General features: G+C 53.8%; 1 protein-coding gene across 2 annotated transcripts in view; it reads left to right on the forward strand.

Annotated features, from left to right (window-relative positions):
* Positions 1-21,620, forward strand: part of SAMD11 (sterile alpha motif domain containing 11) — a 155,317-nt gene that overhangs the window by 110,658 nt on the left and 23,039 nt on the right. For both annotated transcript variants that reach the window (XM_056864962.1, XM_056864963.1), the window contains 2 exons: positions 1,847-2,011; positions 11,789-11,936. In XM_056864962.1, coding sequence (XP_056720940.1) covers positions 1,847-2,011; positions 11,789-11,936 — 313 coding nt within the window. The remainder of the gene's footprint in view (positions 1-1,846; positions 2,012-11,788; positions 11,937-21,620) is intronic.

Here is a 21,620-nt window from a genome sequence, read left to right on the forward strand (position 1 = left end):
AATTTGCACCAACGCAGCAACTCAATTGCCGTTGCCACTGCAAGCCAATTGCCAGAGCCTGCTGCCTCAGGACCAAAAGGGCCCGGTGCACGTGCAAAGCGAGGAGGAAACCTGGGGCGTACGCAAGGTCGTCGTTCCCTTAATAGATGATTATCTAATTTAGTTAACAAGCTGGCGGTTCTTACGGAGCTATGGTGTGGGGAGAAGGTGTTTTTTTGGGGGGGGCCCTCCTCCCCAGCCTGCATGCTCTCTTCGCATGCCCTTTGTGTGTGTGTGTGTCCCCCGGTCCCCCCCTTACAACATTAATGCTGCTGTTGAAGTTCCTCTGAGTAATGAAAAGCTTTGGCCCGTGGGGACGATCAGAGATAAAGCAGCGTCGGAGCAGACGCTGCCAAAGCGAGGGAACGGTAATTACCAGCAAGTTCTGCTTACAGTAAACAAACGTTGCCCAGCCGGGTTTTTATCTTCCGTTGCGGCGCGCACCCCACCACGCCTTCGCCGTGGCTGGGGGAGAACAGGCGATTCGGCCCCATTTCACGGTGGTGGCAAGATCCCGGACCCGGAGATGGATTTTCTTTGCTTTGTTCAATCAATCTATTTTGTCCTCCAAGGAAAAGGTGTGATACCAAAAAAAAAAAAAAAAGCATCCTCACAACAGCCCTGCAAGGTAGACTGGGCTGAGAGACGGCAATCCCTGGGCCACCCAGTGAGTTTCGTGGATGCAGGGAGATTTGGGCCTGGGACTCCCTGATCCGAAACTGACCCTGTACCCACCAAACTATACTGGCGTTCAGGGGGGAATATCCTCTGGGGCTCACTTTGTTTACTCCTCTTCTCCGCAGCAAGAACCAAGAAGGCGCTTGCGTTTGTTTTCTGTTCCTACGAGTGATTCACTTGGGTGTTCTTCTCCCTGCTCAACCGATCCGAGAAAATGTTGGATGGGTCTCTTACTCAGCGCTTCCTCAGCTGCCACTTGAGTTTGCCACCAGGAGTATCTATACAATGTGAAAATACGCATTTTATCTTTTACGTGTACATCTGAAAAACCACAGTGTGCAAAGAGGCCTTTTGATAGGGGATTGTTTATGGCGGCTGTCTATTTTACGAGGTTCATGAGCGTGGTGGCCGTGGGTGGGGCGGAGGAATGCACCTGGTGGCTTTGCAAGCTGTGTGTTGTGTTGCTCAGGCGTTTTTTTCTGCACTGAGGGTACGCAAAGGAAATTGGCGGACCCAACCTCCCCCCTCCTGCCTCCCTCCCTTCTCTCCCTGGAGGAGCCAGCGTGGTTTAGTGGTTAAGAGCAGTGGCTTGGAGCGGTGGACTCTGATCTGGAGAACCGGGTTCGATTCCCCACTCCTCCACATGAGTGGCGGAAGCTAATCTGGTGAACCGGGTTGGTTTCCCCACTCCTCCACATGAAGCCAGCTGGGTGACCTTGGGCTAGTCACAGCACTCTTATAGCTCTCTCAGCCCCACCTACCTCACAGGGTGTCTGTTGTGGGGAGGGGAAGGGAAGGTGATTATAAGCTGGTTTGATTCTTCCTTAAGTGGTAGAGAAAGTTGGCATATAAAAACCAACTCCTCCTCTTCTTCTAATCTGGTGAACCAGGTTGGTTTCCCCACCCCTACACACGAAGCCGGCTGGGTGACCTTGGGCTAGTCACAGCTGTCTCAGCCCCACCTACCTCACAGGGTGTCTGTTGAAGGGAAGGGAAGGTGATTGTAAGCCGGTTTGATTCTTCCTTAAGTGGTAGAAACAGTTGGCGTATAAAAACCAACTCCTCCTCCTCTTCTTCCTCTTGTCTTTCCTGTTGGCATCCACACGCACCTTTCCTTTTTAACCTTCAGAGAACTCCCACACCCCCTTGCTGGAGGGGGCCGTGACTCAGATGACCCCGGAGGAGCACTACCGGCGGATGATGTCGGCCCTCAATGAACACGGCACCTTCGAGGAGCAGCAGCAGCAGCGCCTCTACCAGCTGGCCAACAGCATGGCGGTTCCCAGCCACAGCGGTGAGAGCAGTTCCCTTCCGCTCGGGTGCCCGTCTGGAGCTCTGGCTGCGCCATCCCCCCCCTTGCCCCCAAAGTGTTCTTCTGGGGAACCCCGGGGTCCCTGGGAAGCTTACCAAGCGGTCCATAACTAACGTGGAGCTTCTCCGAGAGCCAGCGTGGTGTAGTGGTTAAGAGCGGTGTTTTGGGGCAGTGGACTCCGATCTGGAGAACCAAGTTGGATTCCCCACTCCTCCATGTAAGCTGCGGAGGCTAATCTGGGGAACTGGATCTGTTTCCCCACTCCTCGCACACATGAAGCCAGCTGGGTGACCTTGGGCTAGTCACACTCAGCCCCACCTACCTCACAAGGTGTCCGTTGTGGGGAGGGGAAGGGAAGGTGATTGTAAGCCGGTTTGATTCTTCCTTAAGTGGAGGAGTGAAAGACTCCATTCGGAATCAAACCCGGTTCTCAGGATCAGAGTCCACCACTCCAAACCACCGCTCTTAACCACGACACCAAGCTGGCTCTCGATGGTAATTTCTTTTCTGAGCAGGGATTTCGGAGTCAAAACACCTAAAATAGCATGGGAAGGTCGGGGGATGATTGGAAGGGGGATATCCAGACCATTTATCCCCCTCAATGTGGGTCCCTGCGGGCTCCCTCTTCGTAGTAAAAATAACCCATTGAAACCTAACGAGTGTGAAAAAAATAGTCCCGAGTGCGTCTTCTGTCTTTCCAGTGTTGTGTAGTGGTAAGAGTGTTGGCCTAGGATCTGGGAGACCTGGGTTTGAATCCCCACTCTGCCATGGAGCTTGCAGGGCGGCCCTGGGCTAGTCCGCCTAACCCCCCTCCCAAGGGTGTTGTGAGGATAAAATGGGGGCGAGAGATCCTGAGCTCCTAGGCCAGAAAGGCAGGATAAAAACATACCGGGGAGTCCAGCGTGGTCTTAGAGAGTGAAAAGGTGAAGGACGTTCCTGTTCTCCTCTCCCTTTTTGATTCGATGAAAAGCATCTGCAAGTAACACCGAGGGCTTTTCATAGCGCTGCTTTAACTCATCCCAGGTCTGGCTGGGGGAGGACGGGGAGGGGGGAGGAAGAGAGAGGAGTTGAAAAGGAAGACGCTTCCTCCATATGGCAAATCCTCGCTCTGACAGATCCTCGCTGGAATGTTGCCCTGAAGGATGCTGGAGGGCATCTTTCTGGCTTCTACCTTTTTCTGGCAGCTGGGGAGGAATCAGCCGGGGGTTGTCAGCCCGTCCTTCCGGTCCTCACTGCAATTGGAGACAGGCAGCTTGTTGCCGCGACCGCGAGTCCCAGAGACAGAATTAATACCCGCTCTGCCGGCTCCACCGGCTTCCTTTCAGCGCACCCTCGGCGAGGTTTGCTTTGAGCCAGCTCCAAAGGCCGTTGAGACTTCCTTCCCAACGGAAGGTCGGGCTGGTGGACTTCTCTTGTTTCCCCAGCCGTATGTCCACGGATGAAGCTGCCTTCTGCCGCGACGGATCCTTGTTCCGTCTTGCTCAGCGCTGACTTCTCCGATTGGTGGTGGGGCCCCCAGGGTCTCTGTCACAGAAGGGGCTTCCCCCCCACACACACCTGCTACCTGAGATCCTTTGGTTGGAGAAGCTGGGGATAGAACCGGGGGCTTCCTGCATGCGGACCTTGCGTTCTGCCACTGAGCAATAGCTGCTCCCCTCTGTTCTGTGCATGGCGGGTCAGCCAGGTACTCTGAGAGCCAGCGTGGTGTAGTGGTTAAGAGCGGTGGTTTGGAGCGGTGGACTTTGATCTGGAGATTCCCCACTCCTCCACGTGAGCTGCGGAGGCTAATCTGGCGAACTGGATTTGCTTCCCCACTCCTACACACGAAGCCAGCTGGGTGACCTTGGGCTAGTCACAGCTCTCTTAGAGCTCTCTCAGCCCCACCTACCTCACAGGGTGTCTGCTGTGGGGAGGGGAAGGGAAGGGGATTGTAAGCTGGTTTGATTCTTCCTTAAGTGGTAGAGAAAGTCAGCATATAAAAACCAACTACTACTACTCCTCTTCTTCTTCCTCTTGTCTTTCTTCCTCCTCATCTTCCTCTTGTCATCCTCTTCCTCTTCCCCTTCTCCTTCTTCACCTTTAGTGACAGCATCATGTAGGACTGCACACACAAAAATCACTTGCCCCACAAAAGATGTCCCTAGCTCTTCTCTCCAGACATAGCTGTGGCCTAAAGGGAAAGAAGGAACGATTGCACCACTCTTCTTATTTCTGGTCACCCCTGGGAAGTTGCTTACTTGCCATCCGGGACTAGGCGAATGGCTGTTTGCAAGCCTTTCCCAGGTCCAGATGGCCAGCAGAGCTTCCTTTCATCTTAGGAGCAGAAACCGGGGGTGGGGGTGGGGCAGAAGGAGAGGCTCGTTGAGGCCGGGTATACATTTTATTCTTGTCCATGCAAACATCGATTGTCTGTGGGCATGCCCGGTGGCACCAACGAGCGTTTTAATAATTTAGAAACCGTTTTTGCTTTAATTGGTTGCCTAGCCTTCCCCCCCTTCCTCCGCACGCCGCTCAGCATTAACATGAATGCCCGCATCCTCGATTCCCTGTGCCTGGAACCGCCATCCCCATAGCATCCGTGTGTCAATCACTCTTGATTTCCAAACCGTGGGAGAGGGTAGCATTGTAAATAACACATGCGCTCGGTGTGCGTGTGTGTGTGTGTGTGGGGGGGTAGCGAAGAAGGATGGGAAGCCGGAGCGAGGAAGCAGAGGAGTGGGGGAGGCCTGGGCGGATTGTTGCGGTCATTCGGGATCAATGCCGCTCCTGGAACTGGCTTCTAAATTACAGCCCCCCCTTCCCTCCCCCCATGCAATAAGGCACGACCTGCCTTTTTCAGATAATTAATTTATAAACATTGGAGGCGTACGGCCGCTGGCCGGGGAGAATTCTCTGGGCTTTCAGCGCAATCTGGTGAAGTCGGCTGTATATATTTTAAAGCCTTTCTGCCTGGGAAGCGGGCGGCCGGCGCTGCGGGTTTCACAGCGAGAGAGGCATGCATTTGGCAGGCGATTCTGGTTCTGAGACGAGGCGCGGAAAGGCCTGGTGGCCGCCACCATGTTTCTGACGGGAGCTCCCCCGCTGATCCTTGTGTGGACATTCATCAGGTCAAACTTTCTCTGTTCGTCTCTTTTGAACGGCTGCCTGTCCACACAGGCACAGCTGGTCCCTGAAAGGCACAGCTGGTCCCTGAATCCCAAAGCCAGCAGGCCTTACAAGTGATCCCCCTGTATGTTCAGGCTTGAATTTGTGAGCAGATCTGTCACATGAACACGTGGAGCTGCCTTCTACTGAATCAGACCCTCGGTCCATCAAAGTCAGTATTGTCTTCTCAGACCGGCAGCGGCTCTCCAAGGTCTCAGGCTGAGGTCTTTCACATCACCCACTTGCCTAGTCCCTTTCAACTGGGGGTGCCTGGGATTGAAGCTGGGACCTTCTGCATGCCAAGCGGAGGCTCTACAAACGGAGCCACAGCTCCTCTCTGTCAAGAGAGAGCGAGAGCGCCCCATGGTTTGGGTTGGGAGGGGCATTTTCATTGTGAACACCCGGCTTGGCACCTTTGCCCTCTGAAACTTGAAGTGGAGATGTTATTGTAATGGGGCACCTCGACTGAGAGAGTTTCTAAGGGCTACATGGCCAATGTATGTTTTCTGAACATCTGTGTTGTTGGTTGGTGGAAAGTTCCGTCCAGTCGCAGCCAACTTATGGTAACCCCGTAGTAGGGTTTTCAAGGCAAGAGACCTTTAGAGGTGGTTTGCCATCACCTGCCTCTGTGGAGCAAACCTGGACTTCCTTGGCGGTCTCCCATCCAAGTAGGAACCAGGGCTGACCTTGCTTAGCTTCTGAGATCTGACAAGATCGGGCCAGCCTGGGCCATCCAGGTCAGAGCAAGGCCCGCTAGGTAATGTGAATTGTGCGTACTGCAAAGCAGGAGGGAAGGTGCTTAATGGCCCCCTGCCTCCCGTAGATCCTTTCCTGCCAATCTTCCACCAACTCCACCCCCCAAAAAAGCCCCTGTTACCACCTGATTTGCACCCCTTCCCATCCTGTGGATTAGTTTGTTGAGGGCAGGAAGATTTCTTGTTTGGTAACTTGAAGGCGCTTTCCAACTTGCATGAATTTTTTCCCAGTTGAGTCTGTCGTTGTAGCTTTTTTTGATAACGTCAGTGGCTTCGAGAAGACAGTAGCGGGTTAAAAGCACCCGAATTAATACATTTTAAAAGCCCGTCTTCTTCGAATCTTGGAAGCCAGTAGGAAAATAAAACGGGGGGGCATTTCCGGGGGGGGGGACGGAATCCACAGGTGGGGGGAAAGTCCCTCGCGCCTGCTCCTTCTTGCCTCCCGATGCCCTGCAGCGTCTGCATTACGAGGGAAAAAACGTTGGATTGAGGCACTGCATTTCCTTCATAACAAGCACGTCAGCTCTGAGGCATGCTGCTTCTTTATTGCCTTTCTCTCCCGCCTTCCTTCTGCAGAACTCAAGGCAGTGCGTATTGAAGGGGGGGGGGTCCCAGGAGACCTCTCCAATCCAGGCCTTGACCCAGACTGATAGTTTCAGCAAGGGGGGAGGGGATGCATTGTATGCCTTCCATTCATCCTGGCCGGGATAAGAACATAACATAAGGACATAAGAAATGCCATGCTGGACCAGACCCAGGCCCATCAAGTCCAGCAGTCTGTTCACACAGGGGCCAACCAGGGGCCTCTAGGAAGCCCCCAAACAAGACAACTGCAGCAGCGTTATCCTGCCTGTGCTCCACAGCACCTAAGATAATAGGCATGCTCCTCTGATCCTAAAGAGAATAGGTATGCATCATGACCAGTATCCATTTTGACTAGTAGTCATGGATACCCCTCTCCTCCATGAACATGTCCACTCCCTTCTTTAAAGCCTTCCAAGTTGGCAGCCATCACCACATCCTGGGGCAGGGAGTTCCACAATTCAACTATGCGTTGTGTGAAGAAATGCTTCCTTTTTATCAGTTTTGAATAAGGGACAGGCTGATTCCCCTTCACATCCACCTTCTTCCAGGGCTGCTTCTCTCAACCCCTGTCGAGTGTGGCGGCTGCTGCCAAGGCAGTCGTGGTCAGCCCAGGCAGAACACTGCGGGCAGCAGCTTTCTCACACAGTGTCCTGGCTTCCTGAGGGGCTATGCACGCCAGAGTCTGCTTGTGGCTTTCACACTGCTGGTTTGTCATGTGGCAGCTGGGCCCGGGATCAGGCTCACGCAGCCATTGCCCGTGCAGAAGAGAGCCCTGGGAAGAAAGTCCCGTCTCCTGGCGTGGAGATGGAATTGTAATGGGGCACAGCGTGGTGTGGTGGTTTGAAGCGGTGGACTCTGGAGAACCGGGTTCAATTCCCCACTCCTCCACATGAGTGGCGGAGGCTAATCTGGTGTACCGGATTTGTTTCTCCACTCCTACACATGAAGCCAGCTGGGTGACCTTGGGCTAGTCACAGCTTTCTCAGCCCCACCTACCTCCCAGGGTGTCTGTTGTGGGGAGGGGAAGGGAAGGGGACTGGGAAGCCAGTCTGATTCTGCCTTAAGTGGTGGAGAAAGTCGGTATATAAAAACCAACTCTTCTTCCTCCTCTTCTTCCTCTCCCTCTACTCCTCCTCCTCCTCGTCCTCCAAAGAATTGCCTCCTCCAAAAGGGTCTCGTCTCCCCAGCTTTCCCCCTGGGCCTCTTTCCTTCCTCCCGTTCTGGCAGGAGGATAAGAGCGTCAAATGGAGCAATAAATAAGGCATTGTCTGGTTCTTCCTACAAACAGCCGCTAATTAGCGCTCGCTAATTACCTGGCCGTGGAAGGATTAACGTCCCTGGTACAGAAAGATGGAGTGGGGGGGGGGAGGCTAAGCCTCAGCAGCTGCTTGGCCTTGGTGGAAAGGGAGATCCCGTTTGGGGTGGGGCAGTTCACTTAATGGGAGGGTGGGATTCATGCTCGGTTGTTGCCCACCCCCTTCTTCCAAGGACCATTACCCAAATTCCTCAGTGTAGCCAGCTCTGGGCAAGTGGGAAGAGTCAAGGTTTCCCTTTGGGGGAGGAGGAACTTTCAGAGTAATCTTCTTTTATTTTACTTCACTTAGTTATTTAAAACATTTATTAGCAACCTAATAAATGTTTTAAATAAATGAGTACCCGGCTTTCAGGGGGTGAAGTGTAGATGACCGGGGAGGGCAATGGCACATAAACACAGTCTGCCTAGTAAACGTCGGGATGTGACATCACCCCGTGGGTCAGGAATGACCTGGTGCTTGCACCTTTACCTTTTATATAATGGAGTACATCCACACCTGCTGGTACACATACCACTTACCCACGAACACACACGAAGCTTCCTTATACTGAATCAGACCATTGATCCATCAAGGGGTCAGTATTGCCTGCTCAGACTGGCGGCGGCTCTCCAGGGTCTCGGGCAGAGGTCTTTCACATTGGTCTGGTCCTTTTTAACCGGAGATGCCAGGGATTGAACCTGGGACACACATGAACACACATGAAGCTGCCTTATACTGAATCAGACCCTCTCCCCACCCCCTTTTACCCCAGTCGTGGCAGGGCGTGGTTCATCCCTTCTCTCTTTCCCCGTATACGGAGTTCCCTGCGGGTGTCCCGGAGTGGAGCCGCGAGAGCCCTCCCTGGGCAGCAGGCAGCCCCCACGGCAGCGTCCCCCAGGGCGGAGATGTTTTTCTCAGCCCCTTTAGCCAATGCCATAGTTGCAGCCACCGTTCCCCCACCCCACCCCGCTTTCACGGCTCTTCTCCCAACCGGAAAACATTCTTTCTCTCTCCGTCTCTCCGCTCGAAAGCCAAGCAAAGCGATGGGGGACGGACATTGGTCAAGGCAGACATAGCGTGGCGAGAGCGATATTAAGGCCTGGGCTGGGATATAAATAAATCCTTGGCCATCTGTGTTACTGGAGCAAGCAGGGATGTGTGTGTGTGTGGGGGGGGGGAGCAGGCAGGTGAATTATAGCCCTGCTTCATAGGCATCCTTCATGCAGAGGAAGGGGGGAGTGGGCACAGGTGGGAGCACATCTCTGCTCGGAGGGAGGAAAAACTGGCACAGAGGAGGAGAAGAAGAAGAGTTGGTTTATATATGCCGACTTTCTCTACCACTTAGAATCACAGAATCATAGAGTTGGAAGCGACCACAAGGGTCATCTAGTCGAACCCCCTGCACCATGCAGGAAATTCTGAACTACTTCCCCCCCACACCCCCAGTGACCCATTCTTCATGCCCACAAGATGGCCAAGGTGCCCTCCCTCTCATGATCTTTCCATGGTCATAGAATCAGCATTGCTGACAGATGGCCATCTAGCCTCTGCTTAAAAACCTCCAGGGAAGGAGAGCTCACCACCTCCCGAGGAAGCCTGTTCCACTGAGGGACCGCTCTAACTGTTAGAAAATTCTTCCTAATGTCTAGACGGAAACTCTTCTGATTTAATTTGAACCCGTTGGTTCTGGTCTGACCTTCCGGGGCAACAGAACACAACTCGGCACCCTCCTCTATATGACAGCCCTTCAAGTACTTGAAGATGGTTACCATATCCCCTCTCAGTCTTCTCCTCTTCAGGCTAAACATACCCAGCTTAAGGGAAAATCAAACCAGCTTACAATCACCTTCCCTTCCGCTCCCCACAACAGACACCCTGTGAGGTCGGTGGGGCTGAGAGAGTGTGACTAGCCCAAGGTTGCCCAGCTGCCTTTGTGTGTAGGAGTGGGGAATTAAATTGCTGCAACTTCCTTCCACTTCCCAAAGTCTCCCATGCCCTGCCGGCTCTTGCGGACTGATGATTTCCCTCTCATCCAGTGCTTTAGCTCCTCCACCAGTACAGACACTGCCTCCTGAGAGAGCCAGCGTGGTGTAGTGGTTAAGAGCGGTGGTTTGGAGTGGTGGATTCTAATCTGGAAGGCCGGCATATAACAACTCTTCTTTGGATGGATCCCAGGGGTGCAAAGACATTGCACAAGAGGAATGCCTTCCCTTTTGTCCAGCTGCAAAAGTCCTGATGGTCGGGCCGAGCCTCTCCTTCCTCTCCATTTGCTGCTGGTGGCGCTTTCCCTTGGCTTCAGCACCTTGGTCCCCCACAGCTGCAAAGTCCCCGTTTTACGTCGCAGCGTCCCGGCCAGATGCCTCGTAGTGACCAAACTGCCCCACCCCCGCCTCGGGCGGCTTGGCTGGGGGAGGGAGGCCTCTCCCGAGCAGGAAAGAGTTCCCCTCCACCCACCCCCATTTTTGGGCTGGTTGCACAATTCCCTTGAATTTGCCGGAGTCCAAACCATCCAGCGAGGGAACGGAGGGAGAGTGAGTCGGCTGGGTTTGGCCCAGGCCCGTCTGTCTGTCGCCGGCTTCTGCCACGTCTAGGAATGCGTTTTGAAGGCCTGCTCCAGAGAGGAAGCCTTGGACCGACTCTGCTGCAGAGCGCGCCAAGGCAGCGGGGTCAGAACGCTCCGGCTGCGGTTGCTTCTTTCCCTCTCGGTCTCTCCACGGCCGCACCTGACAGTTGAGCAGAGGAATCTCTGCTCCATTTGGCCCGTTGTTCTCGGAGCGTAATCCCCCCTAGGACTCCTGGAAGAAGCCCCGAGTCTCATTAGAACGCCTCTCCAGAGAGAGACGAGACAGAGACAGAGAGAGCTGGCTTCTCGCAGCCTCGTAGACAGGGTTTCTTGGAAACGTGGAGGGAGGTGGACGGTGGGGGGGATGCAGGAAGGAGAGCGACTCGAGTCTTGGAGGCAGGAAGATGGGCCGTTGATGAAGGAAGAGGCCAACAAGGGCTACGAGGTTTTGTAAGGCGGGGAGAGGGAGAGAAAGGAAGAGGGACCCCTCCGAAGACGTGCAAGCGGGTGGCGAAAGGGTTTTCCCGGGAGCTCGCCTTGCTGGCTCAGAGCTCTCCAAGGTTGGCTTTCTCCACGATGATCTAGAGGAGAGAGGGGCAGTCTGCTATTTGTTTCCACCAGCTTCCCTTCCCTTCCCTTTGATCTCTGTGACTGCGGATGGCTGTCCCTCTTTCCGGGAAGGCAGGCGGAAGGGCTGTGGCCGGGAGGCAGTCCAGACATACTGGCCGGTGTGGCATTTGCGTGCACGCACGCACCTGTACCCGTGCCATTCGCATCCCCTTCCCTGCTCGCTCTTCCTTCCGTGGCAAGGAAAGACTGGAAAGATTCCTGATCCCTGCTTAATTTCCGAAACGCGGGTGGCGCTGGGGCTCCGGGCCTGCTTGGAAACCACCATTGTGCAAGATGTCAGGGGCGGGGTGGGGAAGCAAACTGTGATTTCTTAGCAGCAAAGGGAAGACACTCTGCATATGTTCAGAAGCATTCCCGTGATGGGTTCCCAGGCTGAGCACTGGCATTGGGAAATGGTCCGGGCCTAAACCCCAGTGGGACGTGACCCGAATTCAGTCTCTAGTGGGGTTAGTGGAGGTCTCTAGTGGGGTTTCCTAACGGTTAGAGCGGTTCCTCAGTGGAACAAGTTTCCTCGAGAGGTTTTTAAGAAGAGGTTAGATGGCCATCTGTCAGCAGTGCTGATTCCATGACCTTAAGCAGGATGATGAGAGGGAGGGCATCTTGGCCATCTTCTGGGCATGGAGTAGGGGTCACTGGAGGTGTGTGGGGGGGGGAGGTAGTTCAGAATTTCCTGCATTGTGCAGGGGGTTGGACTAGATGACCCCGGTGGTCTCTTCCAACTCTATGATTCTATGTTACCATTTTGACCGCCGTCTCATGCAAGATTTCCTCTCCCCCCCACCCACAGATATCCTCCGGGCACGGCAAGAGGTGGCAGCAGCTGCAGCGCGCAATCCCGGCACCATGGAGGCCCACCTTCCTTCGGCCGGCAACTCGTCCAGTCAGCGCAGGAAGCAGGGTCTCCCGCAGCACCGGGACTCACACTTCTCTGAGAGGTACCTACTGTGCAACCTTTGTGGCCCTCCTGGGGTCAGGAAGAAGGGTGTGTGTGGGTGTGTCGTGCCTCCATGGGCCAGGGTAGTGTCGTGCTTAAGAGCGGTGGTTTGGAGCAGTGGACTCTGATCTGGAGAACCGGGTTCGATTCCCCACTCCTCCACAGGAGCGGCAGAGGCTAATCTGGTGAACTGGATTTGTTGCCCTACACATGAAGCCAGCTGGGTGACTTTGGGCTAGTCACAGCTCTCTTAGATCTCTTTCAGCCCCACCTACCTCACAGGGTGTCTGTTGTGGGGAGGGGAGGGGAAGGAGATTGCAAGCCGGTTTGATTTTTCCTTAAGTGGTAGAGAAAGTCGGCATATAAAAACCAACTCTGCTTCTTCTTCTCCATGTGGCCTTGTGGTGTTCCCACCTACCCCCGTGTCCACGGGAGAGGGTGGGATCTGGAGCTAGAGCTGGCCAACATTAGCGCGTCTTCCTAAATTTCTTTTGGAGAATGGCTTGGCGTGGGGGAGGGGCTGTGGCTCAGTGGTAGAGCATCCGCTTGGCATGCAGACGGTCCCAGGTTCAATCCCCGGCATCTCCAGTCAAAGGGACCAGGCAAGTAGGTGATTGTGAAAGACCTCAGCCTGAGACCCTGGAGAGCCGCTTCCGGTCTGAGTAGACAATACTGACTTTGATGGACTGAGGGTCTGATTCAGTGGAAGGCAGCTACATGTGTTTATGTGACCTTGATGGACTGATGATCTGTGATGTATATGGCAGTTTCATGTGTGTCCATGATGACTCTCATGACCCTTTCTTGTATGCCCAGGATAATGCCGATCGTTTCTTTGGGGTCAGGAAGCAATTTTCCTCCAGGCCAGATTGGCCAGGGATCCTGGAGGGTTGTTGTTGGTGGTGGTGGTGGTTTTTTTTGGGAGGGGGGGTTGCCATCTTCTGGCCATGGAGTAGGGGTCACTAGAGGTGTGGGGGTGGGTAGTTGTGAATTTCCTGCATTGTGCCAGGGGGTTGGACTAGATGACCCTGGTGGTCCCTTCCAACTCTATGATTCTACCTTTGCACAGACCAGAGAGTAGCTGGATCAAGTGCCAGCAGGTGCAAAGACGCTCTGACTCTTCAGCAGGTAGAGGTTTCCCCAAGGACAGGTTTGCATTTGCCTCTGAAAGGAAAGCACTTCTCCTGTGGGTGATTTAGCAAAAGCCAACTTTTGCCGGCCCTAGCAGTTGCCCACTCCCCCTGATGGTCACAGAGGACTTTCTGGTTCTTGGCTATCTACATCTCGGGCTGAGTTCTTGTCTTGACTAAGTTCTAGAGGAAGCGCTGGCCTGGCAGCTGTATCCTCTGGCCGGCATGAGCCGTCGATTTGTTCCAGCTGTGTGGGGCCTGGCTTCAGGAAGAGGGGACGGCAGTCTGCGTAGGCTCAGAGGCATTTCCTTTTAATCCCGAGGCCAGGGATTCCAAGAGTAAGCCCCGAACAAATTCCGAGCATGAAAATTTAAGACCTGCTGAAACGTGGGAGGGGAGGGGAGAGAAGCGGCTCCAAACAGACGTGGGTTTTCCCTTTCCGGGGATTTTTGCTTTATTGAGGAGCCCGCCCAGACTGGGCCTGAGGACGCCCTCCTGGGAAAGAGAAGGATTTGGGGAAGGGGAGGGAGGGAGAGAAGAGATGCACTTTGGCTGACCTGCCCCACCAAAGCCCCCAAAGCAGGCGAAGCGTGCTGGAGACAGATCCGTCAGGAATGCGGACATGGGCGGGATTCGGCTCCGCCAGTCGGCAGGGAAAACCTCCCAGGCTCTGTGTGGCCTGGACAGCCGCCAGGTAAACTGGCTGAACGATCGCTATGCTGAAGACGTGGGGGGCGGGGGGAGGAGAGGGCAGGGGGGAGAGGGCAGGGAGCAAACGACGCAGCCCCCCCCCCTCGGTCGTCGTGGTCTGTGGTCTGTCCCTTGAATGACGCCTTAACTCCGTTGGGGCAAATTCCGGTCACTGCTTTGCTACCAACATGTGATGTGACTGACGGGTTTTGCACTCGCTCCCATGCCGAGGGCAGAATCGCAGGGCCTCCTTTGCGCAGACCTGTGTCTGCCAAAGTAATGTAAATGCAGGTGGGGGGGGGGGTCTGTAGGTAGGGTTGCCAACCTCCAGGTGGGGCCTGGAGATCTGGAATTACAGATGGTCTCCAGACTACCAATTTCAGTTCCCTGGAGAAAACAGTTCCTTTGGCGGGTGGACGTGGTGGCGTTATACCCCACTGAGACCCTTCCCCTCCTCAAACCATGCCCTCCCTGGGCTCCAGCCCTACATCTCCAGGAATTTTTCAACCTAGAGGTGGCAACCCTAGGATAACCCTTCGCCTGCTGATTCTCCCCAGGCCGTTCGCCCTCAGTTGGGCAATTCCATCCTGAAGGGGGGGAAATGGTAAAAAATAGTCCAGCGTCTCCCCTCCCGTTCACCGATTCTTCCCTGTGGAGATGGGACTCCCTTAGCCTTACAAGGAAAACACAAGGTTGGGAACCTTTGCAGACTTTTGGTTGTGTGTGTGCGTTAAGTGCCGTCAAGTCGCTTCTGACTCATGGCGACCCTATGGATCAGCGTCCTCCAAGATGTCCTATCTTTGACAGCCTTGCTCAGGTCTTGCAAACTGAGGGCCGTGGCTTCCTTTATAGAGTCCATCCATCTCTTGTTGGGTCTTCCTCTTTTCCTGCTGCCTTCGACTTTGGGTTACTTGTTTACCATAAAATATTCTTGAGACAAAATATTGTCGAAGGCTTTCACGGTCAGAGTTCATTGGTTCTTGTAGGTTATCCGGGCTGTGTAACCGGGCTGTGTAAAAATACCAAGACCACGGTTACACAGCCCGGATAACCTACAAGAACCAATTCTTGAGACAGTTCACAACCCTTTTAGTTAACACCTATTTTTTTAAACATTAAAAAGTCAGCCATACTAAAAACAATTTGGAGCAAGAGAGCAATTAAAAGGCTGCCAGTCATACAAGGGAGGGGGGATTAAGAAATCAAAGACCATCAGCATCAACCAACTCAACACTTATCCATAAATAAGCAGAGTGGACAGGGAGAAGCTTTTCTCCCTCTCTCATAATACTATTTATTACCCCTTCCCTTCAAGGACTTTGCTGCAAACCAGCTGTTTCTTATGCACCCGCAGCTGTTTGGTCCAGCAAAAGGGCATAACCGAGCCTAGAGCTCTGGCACTCGCAGGGTTAATCTCCATCCCTCCCCCCCCCCCGCCTTGTGCTCGGCATCTGGCTGCCAGGGTCCCTTTTTTTTGGTCAACAAGGTAAATCAAAGCTGCTTTTGTGCGGGCTGCCGTGCCGCGAAGAAGTCTTCCGAAGAAGGGCGAAGAAGGGCGGGGAGGCTTAAAAAAAGGCAGGTAGGCGGCGGGAAGGGTAGGGGGGGGTGTTGGCGGCTGGGCGGGAGCCAGCTTGGGCGAGGGGGGGGTGGAGAGGCAGAGCCCAGAGGACTCCGTCTCGAGCAGAACAAACTGCAGGTAGATTTATGGCCTCTGCCTTTCCCGGGAGCCAGGCAATAATGCATGTCGCGGGCAGGGGGGAGAAGGGGGCAATGGAAGCCGCTTGGCGTGGTGCTAAAATTCCATTTCAGCTTCCTGTCGGGAGCTCCGTGGGGATTAGGTCAGCCCGGCGGATGCGGCGGCAAGAATAATTAGCCACTGCAGAATTCAGACATTAGCTGGGAGGTGGAGGGTGGGGGGAGGCGAAGCCCGCCAGCCGCTCCAGGGCTCATTGAGGAAGGTGGGGGGAATGAACGAGCCCCACCCCGTTGGGGTATCTGGACGAGATGGGGCGGTCCAGCGGAGGCAGACGGGCAGGGGTGATTTTGAACAGCTGGATTCTCGGGAAGAAGCAAAGGGAGGGACTGTGTGTGTGAGTGGGTAGGGGGTCGTGCTTTGAGGGGGTCCCCCAGGTTTGCCCCCACCTCGTGCAGCCCCCTCCCCAGGAAAGCCCACTCCGTACCTGAGACTTTGGAGAGGCGTCGAAGGGAAGAGAGCTTGGTACGGGGGTGCCAAAACCAACAAACCAAACCAAGTAGATGGTGCTGGGTTAGTTTCTGGGAGGGGGGTCGCCCAGGCATGCTGTGAATCTGCAGAGGTGCAGAAAAAGGGCAAACTGGGCTTGGGACCTTCAGCAATTTTGTTTTTAAAAAAGGTAGGTTTCTAGTCCATGTGGTTCAAAGATAGGCTTAGAAATCATGTTGACATGTCAGGAGCCCCAAAGGCGGCTGAATAACATTCCCACGGGGAGGGATGGGCAAAGAAGAAACTCCCCGACAAATGAATAAAACATTCTGCTCCTGCTGTGTTTCAAACACCCCAGTGGGGACGTCCTAAACCACGGCTATCAGCCAGGTGGAACCTCCATGTGCAGATGCAGTATATCTCCAAATTCCAGTTGCTGGAGTCAGAGAACGGCATGTGAAGCACTTGCTTGTTGACGTCCCCTGAGGTCTCTGGCATGCTCCTCTGGAAACAGAACGCCGGGCCAGGCAGACTTTTTGTCTGGTCCAGCAAGTCTGCTCTTAGTATGTTTTTCCAATAGTAACGTAGGAGTAAACCTGACCTGATAGCATTTGAGAGGCAACAGGGAGCCTGGCCTAGGTTTGCCACTCCCTGCCCTTTCCTGGCTCAGAAACAGCTCAAAGCCAGAGAGCCAGCGTGGTGTAGTGGTTAAGAGTGGTGGTTTGGAGCGGTGGACTCTGATCTGGAGAACCGGGTTCGATTCCCCACTCCTCCACATGAGCAGCAGAGGCTAATCTGGTGAACTGGATTTGTTTCCCTGCTCCTACCCACAAAGGCAGCTGGGTGACCTTGGGCAAGTTACAGCTCTGTTAGAGCTCTCTCAGCCTCACCTACCTCATAAGGTGTCTGTTGTGGGGAGGGGAAGGGAAGGTGATTGTAATCCAGTTTGATTCTGCCTTAAGTGGTAGAGAAAGTCGGCATATAAAAGCCAACTCTTCATCATCATCATCTTCTTTCCTTTTTCTCTTCTTCTTCTTCTTCTTCTTCAATCCATTTGATATGCTCATCATCAAAAAACTAGTTGAGCATCTAAAAAAATGAGGAGGGGGGCTGAGGAGAGAAATGGGGGGGCTTAACTCAGCTTCCCCTCCCCACTTTACCCACTTGCATTAGAATTCTAACTGGGAATCCTGGCTGGGGGAACAGCCTATGGGGCCAGGAGTATGGGGGGGAAACAGAAGATGCAGGAAGGGTGTTAAGTCCCTCCCCTCTGAGTTGTCGCCTCCTCCTGCACACGCACACTATTCACGACGTGGATCAGCCTCTTGCCCCATCTCTTCTTGACAGCAACAAGGAAGGAGGCACGTTCAAAAAGAGGTGGTGTGGTGTTGCGGTTAGGGTGTCAGATTAGTACCGGGGAAGACTCCAAGTTCAAAGTCCCACTTGGCTGTGAATGTCACTGTCACCAGCTCTCAGCTTGTCCTACCGCACAGGGTTGTTGTGAAGATACAGTCGAGGAGGGGGGGACCACGTATGCCCTCCAGAGGTCCTTGGAGGGATAAAACGCATTGGATAAATGGGCGATCCCTGCAGAATTTGTGCCTGTTGTTTTTTTGGTCTGCTTCCCCTCTCTAAGTGCGCTCTTGACTCAAACGCTCTTCCTCTACCGCCTCCTGCCACCCACTCCGAAACTGGCCTGTTCCAGAGGCCGTTTGCCCGCCTGACACAGGGCAGATGAGATGGGGTTAAAAATGCAAGGCGCCGTTTTAGCAGTATAATGTGTAACCTCGTAATGACTTAAAGTATTGATTATTTGAAGGCCATTAGCGCTTATTGTTAAAGAAAAGTCGATACTTTTAAAGCCTTGTGAAGCATTCGTCTCCTTCTTAAAGGACATATCAAATTCAGCAACGTGCAGTTAAAAAAAAACCTAATGCCCCGGCAACGCAAGCTGCGGGTGTGTGCGCGCCCACGCAGATATATACGAGAACAGCAAACGATGACTGTTTTCCTAGCGTTAATTTGTTAATTGTCCTTGGGCGCGTATATATAATCAGACCTGTTTGCTGCGGATTAATTAACGCAGCTCAGTCGTCACCCCTTCGGTTTCACGATCATGAAATCTACAAGCCGGAGGAAAACCGTCACTCCGGGGATCTCCTGCACGTTGTAACTCACTTCGCGTTGTGACCTTGCTCAGACGCTCTGCGCGTGGCAAGTATGCCTTCTGTGCTTTTATTTTACACAAATGCAATTTATGCTGCAGGGCACCCTGCTTTGCATAATATATTCTGGTTTTGTAATAATAAGGAAGGGCCCGCATCTGACTCTCCATTCCCCACCGCTGCAAAAACTTACTGAGCTGTCCCTGTGGTTTTGGGAGAGCTCAGCAGGCCCGGCCTTTGTGCTTCCAAGATTCAGGATGGACTAAAGAAGAAGAGGTGGTTTTTATATGCTGACTTTCTCTACCACTTAAGGGAGACTCAAACTGGCTTACAATCGCCTTCCCTCCCCCTCCCCACAACAGACACCCTGTGAGGTAGGTGGGGCTGAGGGAGCTCTAAGAGAGCTGTGACTAGCCCAAGGTCACCCAGCTGGTTTCATGTGTAGGAGCAGGGAAACAAACCCAGTTCACCAGATTAGCCTCCGCCGCTCATGTGGAGGAGTGGGGAATCAAACCCAGTTCTTCAGATCAGAGTCCACTGCTCCAAACCACCGCTCTTAACCACTACACCACGCTGGAAATACTTCTTTACAAAACAAGTGATTAAAATGTGGAATTCGCTGCCAGAGGATGTAGTGATGGCCACAGGAGTAGACAGCTTTTTAAGGGGTCTAGACAGATTCATGAAGGAGAGGTCTATCAGTGGCTACTAGCCGTGGTGACTAAAGGGAACCTCCACGTTCAGAGGCAGTCAACCTCTGAATCCCAGTGTCAGGAGGCAACATCAGGGGAAGACCTCGCCCTCGATGCCCTGTTGTTGGGCCTCCTGAGAAACTGGTTGGCCAGTGCGTGAGATGGGATGGTGGACTAGATGGGCCCCTGGTTTGATCCAGCAGGACTCTTCTTATGTCCAAGCATACCTGGGCAGCCCTAGGAGTTAGAAACCTGCCTTTTTGTTTTCAAGCAAAGGCTGAGATGGCCAGGAAGCTGTTTCCAGTGCCAACTACCACAGCACAGCAGATACACAGCCCTGCAGCTCTTGCCTTTACTGTCCATCTTTCTTCTGATTCTTGCGCCGAATCAGCTACAGCCTTGCTTGTTCCAAGTCCCAACTTTTTCCATTTGTGGCCTTTTAGCTCTTCTTAAACTCTTGCAGCCAGAACCGACCACCGCATAACCTTCTTTCAACTCCATGGCGACAGCTTCCTCCTCCCTCCCTCCCATCAGGCCCTAGAGCAGTGATGGCGAACCTTTTAGAGACCGAGTGCCCAAACTGCAACCAAAAACCCACTTATTTATCGTCGAGTGCCAATGGGGCAATTTAACCTGAATACCACCCCCAGAGGGGGCCCAGAGGGAGAGGCTAGGGTTGCCAAGTTCCTCTTCGCCATGAGTGGGAGGTTTTTGGGGTGGCGCCTGAGAAGGGCGGGGTTTGGGGAAGGACTTCAGTGCCATAGAGTCCAATTGCCAAAGTGGCAATTTTTTCCAGGGGAACTGATCTCTATTGGTTGGAGATCACCTGTAATAGCAGATCTCCAGCTAGTACCTGGAGATTGGCAACTAGTTCCTTAGTGTTTTCTCTCTACATATCAAGACAAATGGAAAGGTGTTTGGAGGATAGCTTGTGGGCACTTCAAAGGTGGAATAGGACTGCACGCCCCTCCGCCCGCACAGACCCAGAGGGTGCCGGAGAAGCCGCTGGAGGGAAAGAAGGAAGGAAAGAAGGGAAGGGAGGGGGAAAGGGAAGGAAGGGAGGGAGAGAAAGAAAGAAAAAGAGAGAGAAAGGGAGAAAGAAATGGAGCAAGGGAGAGAAAGAAAAGGACAGAGGGAGACAGAAAAAGAAAGAGGCCATTTATGCATGGGAGGTTTTGCCTTGGATTTGCCACTCGGTGGGGCGCGGCGGCAGGCTTGTGAGAGGCGAGCAGGGTGGGGCAGAGGGTGCCTCCTTCGCACCCACCGACCAGCCATGCCCCTCCGCCCGCACAGGCCCAGAGGGCGCCGGAGAAGCCGCCGGCCATGCCGAGTGTGAGCGCTCGGCTTCTGTTCCCCGCTCTCCCACCCGCCTGGCTGGCCACGCACGCTCCAGCGGCGGCAATGGCGGCAGCTTCTGTGGGAGAGTCCGGGGGCCACCGCCAATGATGTCGGAGGTTCCCCACCCCTGGGCTACAGCCTCCCCCATCCGGGGTGGGGCAGAGCCGGAAAGGCCAGCGGCTTGGAGGAACCGTGCGTGCCGGCAGAAAGGGCTACGCGTGCCGGAAGTGGCACCCGTGCCATAGGTTCGCCAACACGGCCCTAGAGCCATGGTGGATCAATGCATCCTCAAAGGAAGAGAGAACAGCCAGTCGAGAACACAGCATCCGGAGCCAAAACGTTTGCGCGGGAGAAGAATCGAGATTTAACCTCACAAGGCGAGGGTCTTCCTAGCCCAGCATCAATACTTATTTTTTTTTTTTTTGCCATCAAATCCCATCCAAGTACTAACCAGGGCTGACCCTGCTTAGCTTCTGAGATCTGATAAGACTGGGCTAGCCGGAGCCATCCAGGTCAGGGTCATCTGTAATACATTAACGGCAGCATAGCTTGTCTCTGCTTTATATCCAAGTGTTTGGTGATGCCAGGAAATGGTGCATTTCTCTGCAGTGATATGCTTGGTTCTTTCCTTGGAGAGCCAGCGTGGTGTAGTGGCTAAGAGCAGTGGTTTGGAGTGTCGGACTCTGATCTGGAGAACCGGGTTTGATTCCCACTCTTCCACATGAAGCTAGCTGGGTGACCTTGGGCTAGTCACACTCTCTCAGCCCCACCTACCTCCCAGGGTGTCTGTTGTGGAGAGGGGAAGGTGATTGTAAGCCGGTTAGATTCTCCCTTAAGTGGCAGAGAAAGTCAGCACATAAAAACCAACTCTTCTTCTTCTTCCTCCTCCTCCTTCCCTTTCCTCTTGGTTGCAGCAATTTTCAAATGCTCTACCATTAGAGTGCTCTGTCTGCATGTTGCAGAGGATACTGGGACGTGTTTGAGGGTGCACAGCCGGTCAGTGTAGGTTATCACCCAGGTTGGACGGCATCTCTGTTGCTTCCTGTGAATTGAAGTCCTTCAAAGGCGAACCCTTGTAGGCAGAGAATGGCAGCGTTGCCTCAGCTGTCTGCCAGGGAAGTTCACCAGCCTTTATCGATCTCACGGAGGACCCCCTGCCATAAGCTTCCGAGGATCCTTGGCAGATCTCCAGAACACCATTTGAAACCTCGTGCTGTAGGCTGAGTGCCATGGTGTGGAAATATTACCCTACCTGCCCAGGGAGTTGACTGTCTGCATTAGAGAGATGACATGAGGCGGTGGGGAAGGGTGAGAGGAAAAGCTGTCCATGTGATAAATGATAAGGGTTCAAATGCCCGCAGAGCTGAGATTTGGGGGGATTCAGCGGAGGAGAGTAAGGGGAGGGGAAGGGAGGGGGCAGGCTGTGCCTGGCAGAAGGAGAAAGAAGGGAAGGCTATAGCACATCTCCACATGAACGTGAAGACATGA

Source organism: Euleptes europaea, chromosome 19 (genome assembly GCF_029931775.1).
Source record: "Euleptes europaea isolate rEulEur1 chromosome 19, rEulEur1.hap1, whole genome shotgun sequence".
NCBI classification, from domain to species: Eukaryota; Metazoa; Chordata; class Lepidosauria; order Squamata; family Sphaerodactylidae; genus Euleptes; species Euleptes europaea.